The sequence below is a fragment of the Lissotriton vulgaris genome, chromosome 2_1 (genome assembly GCF_964263255.1).
Source record: "Lissotriton vulgaris chromosome 2_1, aLisVul1.2, whole genome shotgun sequence".
In the NCBI taxonomy this organism is placed as follows: domain Eukaryota; kingdom Metazoa; phylum Chordata; class Amphibia; order Caudata; family Salamandridae; genus Lissotriton; species Lissotriton vulgaris.
In genome coordinates this window covers 1,723,548,755-1,723,568,253 of record NC_141687.1, presented here as the reverse complement: position 1 = coordinate 1,723,568,253, position 19,499 = coordinate 1,723,548,755, and the positions used below count along the sequence as shown (strand labels likewise).

The window sequence follows — 19,499 nt, the reverse complement described above, 5'->3', positions numbered from 1 at the left end:
TATTTATGATTTAAAAAAATCATGAGCAATGCCAATAGCTCTACCTTTAATAATGCCGAGACCATTGCATTGTAAATGCTTCTTAATACTTAAAAGCCACCACAAAGGTAGGCCCTACATGCTCATCTGACAGGATTGGACGAGTGCTTAGTTTTACATATCCGGACAGTTAACAACTCCTAAAGTTGTTTTAAGTTCTTATCACTCCCATGTGTTAGCACTGGGTTACCCTATTTGGATTCAGGGCTAATCTCTGATTGGAAGCCGATAGAGAAATTATGTGTACACACAAATGAATTGTAATTTAAAATAAGTAATGGTAAAGTTGGATTTTAGATTAGAATTTTGAAAATGCCACTTTTAAAAAAGTTGCAAAAAAGAACAATTGATGGAAAAAATGCAGAACAAGGTCATACATTCACCACAGTACATAGATCTGAGCCTAAATACATCGTGGTTTTTTTTTTAGCCAATAGGTCTGGCTATGATGTTCATTTATACAACAGACCTACTGGATTCCAAAACTGCTGGTTCACTTGATTTGTGTTCCAACAGTAGCCAGGCAAATGGAGCAGGGAAGCTACAAAGTACACTGAAATTCACCAGTGGCCCAAGGAATGTTTGCAGTTTATAGGGATGTCGAAAATGATGGCTTCGAATAGACAACATAGAGAAACAGACTCTTGGCATTCCCACCGATATATTTATGTTTTGCAGTAATGCATCTTGTGCAGCGAAAAATAAAAATGAAGAGACGATTGCGTTTGTATATAAGAAATGCAATGTGCAAAAAGTTTAGTGATTGAGTTACTTTTCTAATGTAAAATACCCAGCATGCATTCTAACGAAAGGACTTCACAGAAGGGGGTTTGATGTACCCAAACAGTCAGTGGTAAAACAGCAAGACTAAAACATTCCTTTAGGCTGATCCAAAATGTGATTGACAGTGTTCCAGGCCAATGGGTGAAGGAAGCTCACCCAAGCAAGCCAATGGTTTGCAGGGGATTAACCCAAACTCATACTCTGTCAAGAGCAGAAGAGGGACCCTTGTATTGAACAATCACATGGTGTGCTTAGGAATTAGTTATGTTAAGTGCAAAGGCCAGGAGAGGTTTTTTACTGCTGTTGCGCAGCATACTTTTTCACCGTGTACCCTCTGTCTATTTGCATCCGATGGTCTCTCAAGCCAGGAACCAAGTCAAGTCAAGTAGGGATTTATATAGCGCGCTACATACCCAGAGGGTCTCAAGGCGCTTGAGGAAAGGGGGGGAATTACTTGTCGAATATCCAAGTTTTAAGTTGCTTTCTGAATGCTAGGTGGTTCTGAGTAAGGCGAAGGTGAGTGGGAAGAGAGTTCCAAGTTTTAGCTGCCAGGTAGGAGAAGGATCTACCTCCCATGGTGGCTTTGTTGATGCGAGGTACGATGGCAAGGGCTTGGTTGGAGGATCGTAGCTGACGGGAGGGGGTGTAGAAGGACAGTCGTGTGTTGAGGCATTCGGGTCCAAGTTCGTAAAGTGCTTTGTGTGCGTGGGTTAGGAGGCGGAAGGTAATCCTCTTATTTATGAGGAGCCAGTGGAGGTTTTTCAGGTGACCAGAGATGTGTTCTTTATGCCGGATGTCTAGTATGAGCCTGGCTGAAGCGTTCTGGATGCGTTGGAGTTTTTTCTGGAGTTTTGCGGTGGTACCGGCGTATAGGGTGTTTCCGTAGTCCAGGCGGCTCGTGACCAGTGCGTGAGTGACCGTTTTTCTAGTTTCGGTGGGGATCCAGCGGAATGTTTTTTTGAGCATGCGGAGAATGTTGAAGCAAGATGATGAGACGGCGTTGACTTGTCTGGTCATCGAGAGTGAGGAGTCCAGGATGACGCCCACGTTCCGTGCGTGGTCCGTCGGGATGGGTGCTTTTCCAAGGGCCTCTGGCCACCAAGAGTCATCCCAGGCGGAGGGGGAGGTGCCTAAGACGAGGACTTCTGTTTTGTCTGAGTTCAATTTCAGACGGCTGTGCTTCATCCACTCGGCCACTTCTTTCATTCCTTCGTGTAAGTTGTTTTTGGCGGTGTTAGGGTCTTTGGTGAGTGAGAGGATCAGTTGAGTGTCGTCAGCGTAGGAGATGATGTTGAGATTGTGTTGGCGAGCGATGGCCGCGAGGGGGCTCATGTACACGTTGAAGAGGGTGGGGCTGAGTGACGATCCTTGCGGTACTCCGCAGATGACTTCAGAGGCCTCTGACTTGAATGGTGGGAGGCGGACTCTCTGGGTTCTTCCGGTGAGGAACGAGGTGATCCATTCCAGTGCTTTACCTTGGATTCCGACGTTTGTGAGGCGCTGTAGAAGGGTGCTATGACAGACTGTATCAAAGGCAGCGGAGAGGTCGAGGAGGATGAGGGCGACTGTGTCTCCGTTATCCAGTAGAGTGCGAATGTCGTCCGTTGCTGCGATAAGTGCGGTCTCAGTGCTGTGTTTGGCTCGGAATCCGGACTGTGAGGAGTCGAGGGATTTGTTGGTTTCGAGGAAGGTGGCGAGCTGGTTGTTGACGGCTTTCTCGAGGACTTTGGCCGGGAAAGGAAGAAGCGAGACGGGGCGGTAGTTTTTGAGTTCGGTGGGGTCAGCTGTGGGTTTTTTCAGAAGGGCGCTGAGTTCTGCGTGTTTCCAGCTTTCCGGGAAGGTGCCGGAGTTGAGGGAGCAGTTGATGACGTCACGGAGGTGTGGAGCTATGATGGAGTCTGCTTTGTTGAAGATGTGGTGAGGGCATGGGTCAGTTGGGGATCCTGAGTGGATGGAGTTCATCAGGCGGATGGTGTCCTCAGTGGAGATTGGGTTCCAGTCGTTAAGGATTTTCGGGGGGGGGGGGGGGGGGGGGAGGGGGGAGTGAAGGTCCTGCAGAAGGTTGAGTGGGATGGTCTCCGGGTGGGTTGTCGAAGCTGTTGTGGATGTCTGCGATTTTGTTGTGGAAGAAGGAAGCTAGGGAGTCGCAGAGGGCTTGGGAGGGGGTGATGTCGTTGGAGTTGGCTGATGGGTTGGTAAATTCTTTGACGATGTTGAATAATTCCTTGCTGTTGTGGGCGTTGTTATCTAGTCGGTCTTTGAATGCGGCTTTCTTGGCGGACCGAATTAGTTGGTGGTGTATGCGGGTGGCGTTTTTGAAGGCGTTCTTGGTGCTGGTGTTTGGGTCTTTTTTCCAGGCCTTCTCGAGGGAGCGACAGAGTTTCTTCGATTTCTTAAGATCATCGTTGAACCAGGAGGCGTTTTTGCTGCCTAGTTTGATTTGACTTTTTTCAACGGTGCTAGGATGTCGGCACTGTTGGATAGCCAAAGGGTGAGGTTAGTGGCTGCTTGGTCGGGGTTTGAGGAGTGGATAGGGGGGTTTTGAAGGAGCCATGAGGAGATCTGGTCGATGGTGAGTTTGTTCCAATTTCTACGCAGGGTGGGTTGCGGATGGTTGTGGATTGTGGTCTTATTGTAGATAAAGTGAACGCAGCTGTGGTCCGTCCAATGAAGAGCTGTGGTGTGGCTGAATGAGACATGTTTGCTGGAGGGGAAGATAGAGTCGAGTGTGTGACCTGCAATGTGGGTGGGGGTAGTGACAAGTTGTTTGAGTCCAAGGTTGGCGAGGTTGTCCAGAAGGGTGGTGGCGCTGTTGTCATTACTTTTTTCCAGGTGAAAATTGAGGTCTCCCAATAGAATGTAGTCCTCGGAGGGGAGGGCGTGTGGGGTGATAAAGTCAGTGATGTCGTCACTGAATTGTGCACGGGGTCCCGGGGGCCGGTAGAGGAGGGTGCCTCTGAGTGTGGTCTTGGGGTCGGTGTGGATCTGGAAGTGAAGGTGCTCGGCGCTGGCAAGGTTGACGTCTGAGCTGGTTGAGATGCGGATGGAGTTCTTATGGACGATCGCGATGCCTCCTCCTGTTTGCTTGACGCGGTCCTTACGGATGATCTTGTATCCTTCCGGGAAGGCAATGGTGATGTCTGGGGCTGAGGAGGCGTTCATCCATGTTTCTGTTAGGAAGGCGACATCCGGTGAGATGGTGTCTAGTAGATTCCAGAGGTCGATGGCGTGTCTGTGGACCGAGCGGGTGTTGAGTAGGATGCATTTTAGGTGGTTGATGTCAGGTCTCTGTTTGGTGTTGGTGGATGAGGAGTTGGTTTTGGTGCCGTCCAACTTGCAGGAGTTGCATGAGAAGGGTCCATGGGTGTGTCCAGGAGCGGCTTGGACGCAGTTGGGGGGGCGGCCGGGGTTAAGGGCTAGGAGGGAAGTGGCATCGTAAGTAATGCGGGAAGGGTGGGAGGGACGAGGACCAGGGGGTCTGGCGCAGGGCACGGGCTTGGCGCAGACGGGCGTAGACGGGCTTACATTTTGCGCACCTTCGGCGCAACTGGGGCGCAACTGGGGCGCAACCGCTGAGCGCGACCGCTGCACAATGTACAGGAGCGACTTCATTGTCTGGGCTGTGAGGTAGTTTACTTCATCAGAGGCAAGGAAAACTGCTGACAGATGTTACCACCCATGGTGTAAATATCTTTGTAGTCCCCAATTAGAGGATGCTTAATTTAGAAGTGAGATTGCATATATCCATCGGGAGTAGGGAGGACTGTGATATTGCTTGTCCATATTGGAGGTCCATCCTGTGTATGCAACCATACTTGCATGCCTTATGCCATGGTTTACAGGAGGTGTCCTTATAACTGTGAGGAAAGTGTCAGTATGCCAACAAAAGAGCATGCTTCCCTCTCCACCTTGGAGATTGGTAGGTTGTCAATGTTTTAGAAACTTAACCAGCCCACTATTGATCCCTTTGATTGTACAAATACTGAGACCCTGCGCATGGTATTTTTCAGAACAACACCTTGTCTGCATGAAGAGCACCCATTCAGTGCTATTTGAATATGGAGAACTGTGCTGCTCATTTCATTCCAGTTTGGAACAAGCTGGGAAAAGGTCTGTCTGGGAATTGTCCGAATTTGTCTATCCAGTTGCTGAAGATTTTGTCTGTGAACCAGAAGCATGAGGAGGACTTCAGCTGCCAACCCCAGGACCAACTGCATGTCACAATCTAGAGACAGTAACGTGAGTTTAAGTGAGGCGTAGTGGACGGGTCATGGAATAAACAGACACACTGAAACCAAAATGACAAGAATTACAACTAAGGAGCTCATTACGATGTCAGTCAGAAAGGCTCCTTACGGCATTCGGATTTTCCAAACCCGAATCAGAACCCAAGTTTACAACCAACTCTGTAATATTCCGACCGACCGATTACAATGGAAGTTAATTGTTCAGTCTGTCCGACTCGGTTCCGACCGGCAATCTGAGACTACGAGTTGGTCGAAGTCAAATTGTACAGCTCTATGGACTGCGTTTCCAACTGACACATTACGATGTCTGATTCGAACAGCCTTTCTGAATCGGTTTGTCCGACAAGGAGCAGCTGTCGGAAACTGACTTTGGGGCCTGTAGCAGGCCCCTCTTCACCCAGAGACTTCCGGCTCGGGCCTGTGGGGGTACCCATGGGTCCCCTCTATCCAACCATACACAGTCTGACAGGCAACATGGGGTGCCCGCCACAGGGTGCAAGGTTTCCTGCAACCACCCCTTTCTTCAATGGAAGTCTATGTTGTCAGTCGGAACACAGGTTCCCATTGAAGTCAATGGGAGTCCAACTGAACGGTGTTCGGAACCATAGTATCAGTGAGTCGGACTCCCTGAACCCAAGTCGATCGGAAGCGATTCCGACAAGGAGTCGGTCGGAATTCTGATTAACATCGTAATGAGGCCCTAAGTGCTAGCGAACACCATAGAGTAGTGTTTCAGTTTAGTAAGCATACTCGCCTGCAACAAGAGACCTTTCGTTCACTCTTAGAAGAACCCTTTCCCTCTCCAGCCCAAAGTACACATCACATCACATCCAGTGTGTTGTGAAAGTATATGAAATAACTGAGTCTTCTTCTGACTTCCTCCCTGAGGGCCACTGAATTCCAACAGCCAGTGTACTAACAGCAGATTATGAACTCTGTTGGTGCCTAGAAAAGCTATGTTTCTTCTGACATGGGAGTGCTCAAATTCTAGGCAGAGAGAATCTAAAGATCTGCAACAACCTACTGTGACCACGTGCAATGATCAATCAAGGTGGCTGGTAGTCTGCAGAGGACCGGGATATCTCAAGCCTGACGGCAGCGTGAAACTGGAGAGACGTGGGAAGGTGACTAGTAGAAGCTGTGGGTTATCGGAAGACAACAGAAATAAGAATGGCTTGAGGTCAGAGTTTAAGAGTAAGTGTAGGTGGGTGACCAGCAGGCAGCAGAGGAGTAGTGTCAAATCAACAGGGATGCAAGCTGCTTATGGTAGAATTATAAAGCAATGTGAACCTGTACGGGGCAGGTGATTAAGTCGATCAGAGAAAAACAGGAGCCAGAAAGGCTCTTATGTCGGAAAGCACTGAGGAGTGAATTTATAATCATTTAGGTTCATATAGTCATTTCAAACAGCCTCATTTTAGAGCAGGCAAGTGAGTGATTTAAAAAAAAAAAAAAAACAGTTGGGAGAATATATTTTACCCATTGAATTATATAGAAGCAGAGGCAATATTAATTAGATCTATAGGTTTATATGCAGACAGACAATCAGCATTTCATTTTTTGGCAGTGTAATAACATAGTGCAACGCAAAAAAATAAAGAGTTCTAAACACAGTTTTTGTATGTGCTGTGTAAAACTACCCCAAAAAAATTGTTGAGGCCTGGCACACAATGTACTCTCCCCTACCAAGAATTAAGGAAAAAGTGTTAACCGTTGATGTCAGAAGTAATTCTTGGAGGGGGAGATAGAAGTGTGCGTGACAGGCATCAACATTTCACTTTTGCCCTGCTTTTAGCAGACCATGATTTGGCAATCCGATTCCTGCATGCAGGTAATCGGGAGGCGGGAGACCAGCCTTGAAATTTGTAGTCTCCCATCTGAATGAGGAGGGTTGACATGTATGCTGCTAATAGCAGGTTGGAGATCAAAAGCAGCACGAACATGAGATGGCGAGATGGCGAGGTACATACATGTGGAGAAGTGTGGCTCAGGGGTTAGAGGCGGCAGACCCGGAAGCTGAGATCGGCCCTGGACCAGGGTTCAATTCCCCGCCTCGGCGGGTCTTGGGCTAAAAATTCCACGGACTCGATAATTCTCGCTCCGGTGCCTTCTCGACTCACGGGTTCACACTCTGCGACTCTGGGCAATAGCTTGCTTAATCTCCACAATGGCCCCTCGCGGCGGGATGCCTGGCTTTCACCTTGTGGATACCCTGCCAGGCTTATCTCACAGGGGAATACCAGGACGGGTTCCCTAAACAAGCGCCGGGAAACCCACTGCGGGTAGCTGTGCGCTATATAAGCTCAAATACATTTACATTTACATACCTCAAGGTAATTCTCCAAGACCGTCCTGACAACTCTTGAACTAGCAATGGAATGATTAGTCAAATTACTGTTGACTGACGTATCAGGTGACACGACACACTGGAAGGATGCATTAGGAGGAAGGGAGATTGAATATTACACGACCCTGAACTGTCAACGTAATGACTAAAGTCAAATGCTAACCTGTGACTAGTCTTGACAGCCAATATTTCCCTTGCTTGTTCTGAGAAAAGCCTAACTAAGCACCTCTTGCTCCACCAACCCTTCCCAGAGACTAAAGAAAAGCCCTTAGGTAATTTCACAACCTACGCGGAATCCATACGCTTAGACTCACTTTTCCTAACTCTGTTGAGTTTCTTTATGAGAACTCAATTAGCAATGTTATGTCGCTGGGACATAAGTCAACTGGAGACAATGGAATGTTCAATGTCCTTGGCAATATTGGTGTCCTCAGACAAGAATGCGTCTCTGCAGCCTAGATGCAAGTGTCAAATGAGGTTCCAAAATTGCATATAGAAGCTAAGAGCCTTAGGGCCAGATGTATGTAGAATCCATTTGCCATTTCCTAACTGCAAATTGTAGCAATTTGCAATTAGGAATTCGCAAACAGCTATGTACAACAGTGTCTTAGACACGGTTTGCGATTTACAATGGTCGCAAATGGACCTGCCTCATCAATATTCATGAGGCAGGTTGCAATATGCGACCGAGTGAGACTGGCTATAGTGATAGTGGCCTGCTGGGGTCAGCAGACCACCATGTCTGTAATTGCTTTTTACATAAAGCAAAATAGATTTTTTGCAATGCAGCCAGTTTTCTTTAAAGTAAAACGGGCTTCTCTACAAAAATACAAAAAATTATAAAGCATTGCAAACCTGTACGAGGCAGGTGATTAAGACTAGCAGAGAGAAACAGGAGCCAGAGAGGCTCCTGTCGGAAAGCACAGAGGAGTGAAGGCAACTCCAGCCTAATGCGAGCACTAAATGGAAGTGAAGGGAAGTAAACCAGCAAAAGCTTGGGAGGAACAACAGAAACATAAGTGGGCAAATCTGCCAAAATGTGTATTGGTTGCACTGTACCAATGCTGGTACAGTGCCTCCCCTCGCACTCCTTGTGATTCCCATCAGGGGTTCTTCCCTAGGTTATCTGTTTCTTAAATAGGTTTACATCATTGTCTGAAAGGAATTTGTAAATGAAGATTCGTACAGCAATTAATTCTTCTGTTGATGTTTATTTCCTTCTTGTAGTAGGTTATCAACGTATTTGTGGCTTTGGCCCACAAATATTCAACAATATGTTTGTGATATAAAACATGAAAATAAATCCTCCATGCATTTCGGACCGCTGGTCCTTCATCAAGAGGACATTAAGGGGCCCCATTAGGATGGCGGGCGGATCGCCACCGCCTGCCTGGCGGGGGCGATCCGCCCGCCATCCGTGCACAAATGACACCCCGCCATATTAACATGGCTGGGGGGTCCGCGGCGGACGGAAAGACTGTCCGCCGCATTTCCGCCCTGGTCAAGGGTTTATATGGTGGCGGTGTCTATCAGACACCGCCAGCCATATTACAATGGGCATTTTGCAATGCCTTTCAGGCATGCAGAGTCTGCTTTGGGGGCACGTTGCAGGCCCCCAAGGACTCCGGGGGGGGGGGGGGGGTGAGGGGTGCACATGGGGGTACCTATGGTACCCCCCAGCATTTCAAAGAACAACATGGCAGGCACCGTGCGGTGCCCGTCATGTTGTGCTTTGAAATGCACAACATGTATTTTTAGCATTGCGGCGGGCGGTGCTTTTAGCAAAGCCTGCGCAATGGTAAAAATGTAGGATGCGCCCGCCACTGTGGCGGGCGCATCCTAATTCCACCTACAGGACCCCCGCCCTTATGGCGGGTGGTCCCTTGTACAGGGAGGATGGCGGGCGGGCAAAGTCCGCCCACCATCCTAATGGGGGCCTAAGTGTTCTGGAATGAAAGAAAATCATATATTCAAACATTTAAATAATGTAGTTTGGTCATATAAAATATAATTAATAATTAAACTGATAATTTCATATAGTCATCATTGTATCAACCAATGACATTCATCAGAAGTGTCCTAATATTATTCGAAAACATGTTGTTCAGTACATATTTCATAAGGCTTAGCATGTACCATAATAATGTAGGTTCATATAGCCATTTCAAACAGCCTTTACTTTGTTTTGAGAAAACTTTTATGTTTATATCTCACAATACTCCTAATTTATTCAGTCACATAAGATCATAAAAGCACATGTTAAAAACAATTACAAACACTAAAATAATTAAATAAACATCAATAGAAGAATGTTTTGTTTTTATGAATCTTCGTTTACAAATGTCTTTGAGACAATGATGTAAACATATTTAAACAACAGAGAACTTAGAGATGAACCCCTGTTGGGACCACAAGGAGTGCGATGAGAGACACTGTACCTGCATTGGTACAGTGCAATCAAAGTACTTTTGAGGACACCCTAGATCAGACGGCATCACTAAGCAATCTAATTGAAACATTTGTGTTAAAAACAATGAAGATCTCCATGCCAATTGTCAGTTAACCAGATTCAGACAGATAGGGAGGGATTACACATGATGCATAATAAAAGATATTCTCTATCTTACAAAAGGGGGAAAATGCTGAAATTAGGGATGCGGTCCAATGGAGTGAAAGTAAATTCACAAATATTGCACGTTAATGAGATGTACATAATTTATCAGTTCATTGACAAGACACAAAATATGGTTAACACCTTTTTGTAGGTATATTTGATCACTTTTAGGTTTTACATCACTTGGAAGATGTAGTCAAAACTGTACAGTTTCGGTTAACACCTTTTCAGGGTACACCACAGTCATACAAACTTTATGTGGCCTAGTGACAGCGTTACACTAGTACCAGAGTAACTGGAAACTGGTTATTCTTTGCACCGTGCATTCATAGTTGTTTTCATACAACACATTAATACCATTAATTAAAGTGTCAATATCACGGTGTACATGTTACCACACCACTTTTCAGTGGCCAGTGTAAGAGGTGACACTTGTGCCAATCTTTGGTAACAGGCTCAACTGATGTCTGGAGAAGAGCACTAGCAATAGAAAGCAAAAACCTTACCTGCGTAAAGGAAATAAAAACTGAGTGCAAATACTTATGAACCGTGAAAAAAAAGTGTTTCACTATACACACAAATTAAAATTATCACAGACTATTCTCAAAGTAGTAGTTATTTGAAGATGCCACGCGCAGTTTAGTAGAATCCCAAACAGTTTTTATTCTTAATGTGCCTCCCACTGAGACGCACATAATAAATACCAATCTATTATACTGTTCTGGAAGCAGTTTTTAAATGTTCGGACGTAGGTCTGAAATACTAAATACGTTTTAGAACATAACTGGAAGCGCAGAATAGCTGAAGCAATCATTTTATTTTAAGACTTGTGTAAGAGGGTGTTCTCTGTTGAGTGAAGCATGCTCTGCTTATAAATAATTGCTGTGTGTGATAACGGACAGGGTGCATGCAAGTCTGCAAACAATGACAGAATAGGGTGACCAACCGGACGTAAATTTCACAGACTGTCCGTAAATTGGACCTCACGTCCGTAGGGTCCCTTTTACGGACGCCTTTTGTCCGTAATTTTGGGCCTGGCAGGGAACAGAGCGAACAGAGCTGTTCCCTGTGAGAGGCCCCAGATCTCTGATGGGGCACTCATCTGTGAAGCACAGGAACAACCTCACCCCGCCCATTGTCACTCTATATGCTGCTGATTGTCACATACAGAATGACAATGGGCAAATTGTGTGTCACAGTATGTGGTGGTCCGCCTCCTGCGCAGTAGCGGCCACCGGCAACATTAACACCTGGTGAAGGGCACTCCCAAAAATCTCATCAGAAGTATGCTGCTGGCCTCAGGGTCCGGAGTCTGTCTCTTTCTCTTCTTTTGGCACATAATGACAGCTAACACGATGTGCCACATTTGAAAATGAACGGAGGGTGTAATGTGTTTCAAATAGAAGTTCAATTATTTCAAGGCTGGTTTATTACACAGTATTGTCTAAAATAAAAAAAAGCCGAGCAGCGAAGGCTCCTGAAGGGCTGTTTACCCGTGAGCCGAGTTCCCAAAGAGGCACGCTAGTCCCTTCTCTCCAGCCTGCTCGCTCAAATCAGAGAAGCGAACACTCCGCATCTGGCTGTGCATAAAAGGCAAGAACCACCCTCTTCAGTCCTGGAAAGGTGAGGAAGCATGCCCCACTCCACTGTAACTTTTGGGATTCATAGCTCTTGAACAAGAACCCAAAGACACCTCGAATGTGTTTCATTTGTGTCTGAATGTTTACGCATGTTTATGCACTTCGGTTTATTCAAGATACCAGGATGCAATCCTTTTTCAGTGAACGCGTGTAAAAGTGTAAGGTACCCTAATCTCATGCTGCTGTATAGACCTTCCATCTTCATTTGATCGATAAAATTATCATAATTAATTTGTGTAAGGAGTCTAACTATACATATCAGGTATACAGCGCCAACTAACCTTTCAGAATGAATGTGTGCTTTAAAAGTGCACTTTATCGTTTATGTTTTTTTCCAGTGAACGATGTACTGGGGTCGTTCAAGTTCACACACAAACCCCATTATGCACATTTCACAGAGCTTGACACCTGACAAATGTAAATTTCTTATTGTCTTACAGGCTGGATGGGTGAAAGGGTAAATGGTTGGATGGATGAGTGAATGGTTGGATGGATGAGTGAATAGATGGATGGGTGGAAGAGTGGATGGATGAGTGAAAGGATGCTTGGGTGAAATGGTAAGTGGTTGGATGGATGAGTGAATGGATGGATGAAGGGATGGATGAGCTCACCACCAACTGATCCGAAAAGCCAAGAAAACAGCATTCAAAAATCGACTTGACAACAACGCCCACAACAGCAAGGAACTTTTCAACATCGTCAAGGAATTTTCCAACCCCTCGGCCAACGCCAACGACATCTCCCCCTCTCAAACCCTCTGCGATTCCCTAGCCTCTTTCTTCCACAACAAGATTGCGGACATCCACAACAGCTTTGACAACCAACCCGGAAGCCAACCCACCCTACCTTCAGCTGACCATCTTCCCCCCGTTAACACCCTTAACGCCTGGAACCCTATCTCCACTGAGGACACCATCCGCCTGATGAATTCCATCCACTCTGGATCCCCCACAGACCCATGCCCTCACCACATCTTCAACAAAGCAGACTCCGTCATAGCTCCTCACCTCCGAGACGTCATCAATTGCTCCTTCAACTCCGCTACCTTCCCAGAAGACTGGAAACACGCTGAACTCACCGCCCTTCTGAAAAAACCAACAGCAGACCCCACCGAACTCAAAAACTACCGCCCCATCTCGCTTCTTCCATTCCCGGCCAAAGTCATCGAGAAAGCTGTCAACAACCAACTCGCCGCCTTCCTCGAAGCCAACAATTCACTCGACCCCTCACAATCGGGCTTCCGAGCCAAACACAGTACTGAGACCGCCCTCATCGCAGCAACAGACGACATCCGAACTTTACTGGACAATGGAGACACTGTCGCCCTCATCCTCCTCGACCTTTCTGCAGCCTTCGACACAGTCTGCCACAGCACCCTTTTACACCGCCTCAGAAACATCGGAATCCAAGGAAAGGCACTGGAATGGGTCACCTCGTTCCTCACCGGAAGAACCCAGAGAGTCCGCCTCCCACCATTCAAGTCCGAGGCCTCTGAAATCATCTGCGGCGTACCACAAGGATCCTCACTCAGTCCCACCCTCTTCAACGTATACATGAGCCCCCTCGCGGCCATCGCCCGCCAACACAACCTCAACATCATCTCTTACGCGGATGACACTCAACTGATCCTATCTCTCACCAAGGACCCCAGCACCGCCAAAACTAATCTTCACGAAGGAATGAAAGAAGTCGCCGAATGGATGAAACAAAGCCGACTGAAACTGAATTCAGACAAAACAGAAGTCCTCATCTTAGGTAAATCCCCCTCTGCATGGGACAACTCCTGGTGGCCGGAAGCCCTCGGAAATGCACCCATCCCGACAGACCACGCACGGAACCTTGGCGTCATCCTGGATTCCTCACTATCAATGAACAGACAAGTCAGCGCCATATCCTCTTCCTGCTTTAACATTCTTCGCATGCTCAGAAAAACATTTCGCTGGATCCCCACCGAAACAAGGAAAACAGTCACCCATGCTCTGGTCACGAGCCGACTGGACTACGGAAACACCCTCTACGCAGGTACCACCGCTAAACTCCAGAAGAAACTACAACGAATCCAAAACGCCTCAGCCAGGCTCATATTAGACATCCCACGCAACGAACACATCTCTGGTCACCTTAAAGACCTCCACTGGCTACCCGTCAATAAGAGGATCACTTTCCGACTGCTCACCCACGCACACAAATCACTCTACGACATCGGACCAGATTGCCTCAACTCTCGACTGTCCTTCTACTCCCCCTCCCGCCAACTCCGCTCTTCCAGCCAAGCCCTCGCCACTGTACCTCGCATCAACAAGACTACCATGGGAGGCAGATCCTTCTCTTACCTGGCTGCCAAAACATGGAACTCACTCCCCGCCTACCTTCGCCTAACCCAGAATCACCTAGCGTTCAGAAAGCAGCTTAAAACGTGGATATTTGACAAATAATCCACCTCCCCCTCCTAAGCGCCTTGAAACCCTCTGGGTATGTAGTGCGCTATATAAATCTCTTGACTTGACTTGACTTGACTTGATGACTTACTTTGCTTTCTTGGTGCCACAAGAGCTTTAGTTCAAAGTGGGAGGTGTTTACATTTTCTGGCAACTCCCTTGCCTATGTGTTAATATTCTGTATTTGCTGTGCGCTTATGTGTGGGATCTATACATCATGTATATGACATTTTGAGTGACACCCAACTGCTACTTGAATGGTTACACTAGTAATTGTAAAATTTTGCATGCTTTGTTTTGGATGTAAGGTTTTAGAGAGAGCCTCATAATGCCATGAGCTGTGATTGAGATGTATATTGTGTTTGTAGCAATAGGCAAGGCATCAAACATAAACGATGTAATAGTGTATCGACAGTACATTCTTGAAGAAAGCTGCAGGAAAAATCACCTTGTTGACTTCAGTCAGCTAGTGCAACTCTATGCGAAGTCAGATTCCATATTTTAAGTTCCACTTGCTGAAACAGCCATAATGCGTTCCTTATAGTGATTTTATAACAGCAAACCTCTCTTTAGTTCACTATGCGTGCCGCTTTACATCTCACAATAGCACTCAGATGTGAAATGCTAGTAAGAAAGTCTATCCGAGCAGATCTTCCTGACCACTTCTCTCACCAAACATTCCTGCTCAGGACCGTGAGTTATAAACAAAACATCCGACTGGACACCCAGTGCAGTAACCATATAAATAGATTATCATATGAAATACCACAAAAAGACATGCACAGTTGCTCAAAGCTGCACGTATACCGAAAAACGATGGTCTCAACTTAATCTAAAACTTATTTTGACTTGTACTTAAAGTGTTTGTCTATTTATATACTTTTATACTATTGCGCCACTTCCTCTGATATGTCTGTAAAACGTACCTTTTGTTCCTAAGTTTTGTCATGAATTTTGACCTTCTGTCCTGATTTTTTACACTTACCGTCCTGAATTTGCATTTTGCACCCATGCCAGTTGGTCACCCTATGACAGAATGCTCAAAAAATCCCGACAGGTTTTAACAAGCAAAATATTTTATGGTAAGAGGCACAAGTAGCTACAGATTGTCACGAATAACAACCTAGCAGCATGGGAAGTGGATGGGGCAAAGCACGAAAGAGGACACATATCATCAACCAGCAATGAAGACTGACGTTCGTTGCGACAGACCTACGAACATAAAGGTGCTACGTTAGACAGAAGGGATCTCGAAAAGGATCGCTCAGCGTACTGGACGAGGGAGAGAATGCTGACACTACCAACGGAGGCTTCCTAAGGGTGAGAAATTGGCCAAAGGGTAATTCTTAAAAACTACAGTTTGGGGGTTCACAATAATAACTTCCTCTCACCGGGCCTCGTTGGGTGCTGACGCTGGTTGCCATGGTACCGGGCGGCAATTACCCTCTCAGACCCTTGGATGCTCCAGACTCGCGCAACGCCCCAGAACGCCTCTCTCAATGCGCCCCACTCACTTCCGGTTCAGAAGGCCATCCCTCCTATTTACTTTCTTCCTGTCAGCTCCTTCCCAGTGACGTGCTCGATGTGTTAGTGCGCATGCTTGCGCAGACTTTCACGCAGTATAATAGGACGCTTGGACTTCCACCTGATCACTAAAGCTTCTGTTATCCAGGAAGACTTCTGAGGCCTTTAGTGGCGACAGTGCGTCCTCACGTGGCAGTCTTTTTGAATCAGAGCAACGTAAGCTTATGTTGAGTGCAGAAGTATCGCCAGTGTGGCTTGTGTGCGCTGCCGCTTCCATCCCGCTGGCGCCCGACAGCTCATCAATCATGCGGTCTGTTATCTAGATCGTTTAAAGGAGGCCAAGCAGGGTACGTTGTAAACGAGTAGGTTTTTTTAAAATCTACACGGCTCTCCGTAAACGTCACACCTACTCTCCTGAGATAAACCTCACCTAGAGACGGGTGCTGGAAGTGGAATACACACTGAGAGTAAACATTGCTCGAACACTGCATAGTTAGCAGCCACATGGCTCACACAAAAAACATTATCAAATGCAAATACAATCGGCAAATCAAATTCCCCTTCAGAAACAATAAAACGAAGCTACATTTAATATTGCAAAAAATGTAGGCATGGAAATATTGCGAGTAGGCCTGCTACATGCATGGCAACATTTTAGAGCAGGCAAGTGGGTGATTTAAAAATAAAACGTTGGGAGAATATATTTTACCCATTGAATTATATAGAAGCAGAGGCAATGTGCCCTTAATCAGGTCTATTGGTTTGTATGCTGACAGACAATCAGCATTTCATTTTTGGCAGTTTAATAACTGTAAACAAATACAGAGTTCTAAACTCTTTTTTTGTATGTGCTCTGTAAAACTACCCAAAAAAACGTTGAGGCTTAGCACAGAATGCACTCTTCCCCCACCAAGAGTTAAGGAGAAAGAGTTAACCTTTGATGACAGAGGTAATTCTTGGAGGGGGAGATTGGAGTGTATGTGACAGGCAACAACATTTCACTTTTGCCCTGTTTTCAGCAGACCATGATTCGGCATTCCGAATCAGTTTCCTGCATGCAGGAATCGGGAGGCGGGAGACTAGCCTTGAAATGAGTAGTCTCCCATCAGAATAGAAAACTTTCCAGCATTTGCAAAAATAATTTTAGATTCTATTAAGTACACGGAGACAAAGAATATGCTTCTCAATCTTTATTGCACATTAAACAGAAGCCAATAAAAAAGCAGTAAAAACAAACACTTCAAATCCCATGAGGCTTTGAACCACACTTCCTTAGCACTGCCAATCAGAGTAGTCCAGTGTCTACAAAATAGCTAGGCACCATCTTACTACCTCTTTCTTTGCAGCAAGCAGTCCTTTATTAGTATAAATCAAAAAGGATACAGTTCCAGCTCTCAACGGAGAGCAACCACCACACAGCAGGTCCCAGAAGAGAAAACGTATCCATAACAGCATAGAACTCGCCAGCCAGCTGTAAGACTCCAGAATCAAAAATTAGCTAGCATTCGCGCCAAGAATTTTCAATTCTATTAAGGACACGGAGGCGAGGATTATGCTTCTCTTTCTTATATTTGCTACTCACAGCAGCCAATGAAAAACGTTTTGTATGCAAATAAAACTACATTTCCCATGATGCTTGTACATACATCACATCCTGTATAGCCCCATAAGAGCTGCTGTATCCTGTGTCTCCTCCTCTTTCTTTGCTCGAACATATACAGTCCACACATTAATAAATCCAGTCCATTCCACAGAATATGAGTCTCAATAAACATCCTTCAACATGGAGAACCATCGTCAAACTGGAAAGATTACGTCTTCTAAGCCAGAAGAACACCTGCTCCTTCTTCTTTACTCGAAGCTGAAAGGAATGAGACAGGAAAAACCCGTAACTTCTGCTGATACAGAATATCAAGAACATGCGGGTGGGTAATTATTACCAATACTGTAATAAACCGGGTGGGATAATCCTCGCCTCCGTGTCCTTAAAAGAATTGAAAATTCTTGGCGCGAATGCTAGCTAATTTTTGATTCTATTACAGGACCGGAGGCTTCGGATTATGCTAGTTCAACGCTTATTAAACACAACTACAGTCTTAAATCTCCCACCGGTACATAATACACTGTTTAAATAGAGTCAGAGAAAACTCCATCAGAAGAATTAAAACTTTCACAACAATGGTAATTATCAAAACAAGAATGATAAGTATGGTACTTGAGCAACTGCATCTCACAATTGGTTCTAACACCCATTCCGGCCAAAGGCCCTCAACCATCGGCTGTAATAGCCTCGTACTCACATATAAATGTCACTAATCATCAACAATCATATGAACATATATGCGAAAACCTCAGATAGTAAATCCGAGAATCATCGTTGTAAGCCATGAGGCATGTGAAGAAACCCATAAAGTGCATTATCTCGAATTCGTGTGACCAGGCACTGACCACATGCAGTTCAGACCTCGCTGACAGAGCAACTTCCTAAAGTATATACTGTACCTGTAAAAGGCGGACTTGCCTCGCCATAGGAACACCCGTAGGTGGAATGCTTCGTAACACAGCCTGACAATATTTAATGTCCAGTCGACCTACTATTATATGTCTAAAAATAAAAAGGAAATCACGAGAATTAGTCCGGTTTGGAATATTTACGCCACCAAAAAGAATTCGAAAGAAAACCCGACGCAAGTTCAGCAACCTGCCCTGAACCGAGAATGAGCCGCGGAAAAACGGCCAAAACGGATGCTATAAGATGAACGTTACTGAAGACCCCGTACATTATTTGGTAAATAATTCACAAGTAGAGAAATCAGTTCTCACAAAGCCGCCAATGGCGTACATATCAACAAAGCGACCCTCTATCGCCGAAACGTATGTCGGTAATGGAAGGACCCAGAATACGAAATGAACGCCCTCAGCGCGTTCGAAAACCAGGAAGTATTGTAGAATACCAGAACTTGATCGTAAATAAAGCAAAGTCGGAATACATACACCTAGTGAAAACTGTACTCACCACATTGCCATGTGTCAGACCCAGACCCGTGCTTACTAAACGGCAACAAAGAATCTGCAGGTCGTAGCTCCCTGGTGAACCATAAAGGCATCTGCCTTGAACTACATGAGTTCTACTTCATGAGAAAAGGGAAAATTGTAAGGTAAGGCAGGAAACCGAGCCGGCCTCCGCCGACCCAAGGGGCATTGGAATTTCAAAAATGGAGTCCACCCTGCACGAAAGTTGTGACCCAGTCGCCAGAAATACAAGGAAACCGGATGGAACAAACCTTTACTGCCAAGTAGGCTAAAGAGGTATACCGCAACAACCTAAATATGAACGTTTCGACAGAATGGCCTGAGTCCTGGAACAAGTCCACTAAGAAGATGACCTATATGCCCATATCCGCTGATCGTTCACGCCGTCGAGATATTGCGCATGGTGAACCGTAAGCCTCCAGAGGCGTGCACGATAAGGAGCCCGAATGACCGAAGGCTCGTAAAAAACTGTTTGAATGACGGTGCCCAACACACCGCTACTGTGGCCCTCCCATGAAGGGAAACTCTTGTACTGATACCATCGGAAAGTCATCCTCGCATTGTAGATTGGGTCGAACAACCACTGAGTCGCGTAGGATTGAGATAAACCTGGAAACCTAAACTAAGAGCCACCAATGTATGAAGGTTATAACCGGTCCATTCCAGCACATCAATCCGATGTCTGGAAATGTGAGGCCAAGGCCTGTTAAGATAGACCTATCCATACATATATGTATCCAATTAACTTGAAAGGTAAAATAACTCTGTACTCGGAGGGTACTAGAGAGCTGAGAGCTTAGGGATAACTTATACCTCTCATCAACCATTAGAACC

The 19,499-nt window shown here is 45.8% G+C and overlaps 1 protein-coding gene across 2 annotated transcripts in view; it reads right to left on the bottom strand.

Moving 5' to 3' along the window:
• Positions 1–15,697, bottom strand: part of TOLLIP (toll interacting protein) — a 343,606-nt gene extending 327,909 nt beyond the window's left edge. The window contains exon 1 of one of the 2 annotated variants that reach the window (XR_015308513.1): positions 15,500–15,680. Coding sequence is in view for 1 of the 2 variants with exons in the window: in XM_086957730.1 (XP_086813856.1) it covers positions 15,500–15,532 (33 nt within the window). In the remaining variant the exon portion in view is untranslated. Of the gene's footprint in view, positions 1–15,499 lie in introns of both variants that reach the window. The other variant, XM_086957730.1, reaches the window with a different exon arrangement.
• Between the last annotated feature and the right edge of the window lie 3,802 nt (positions 15,698–19,499).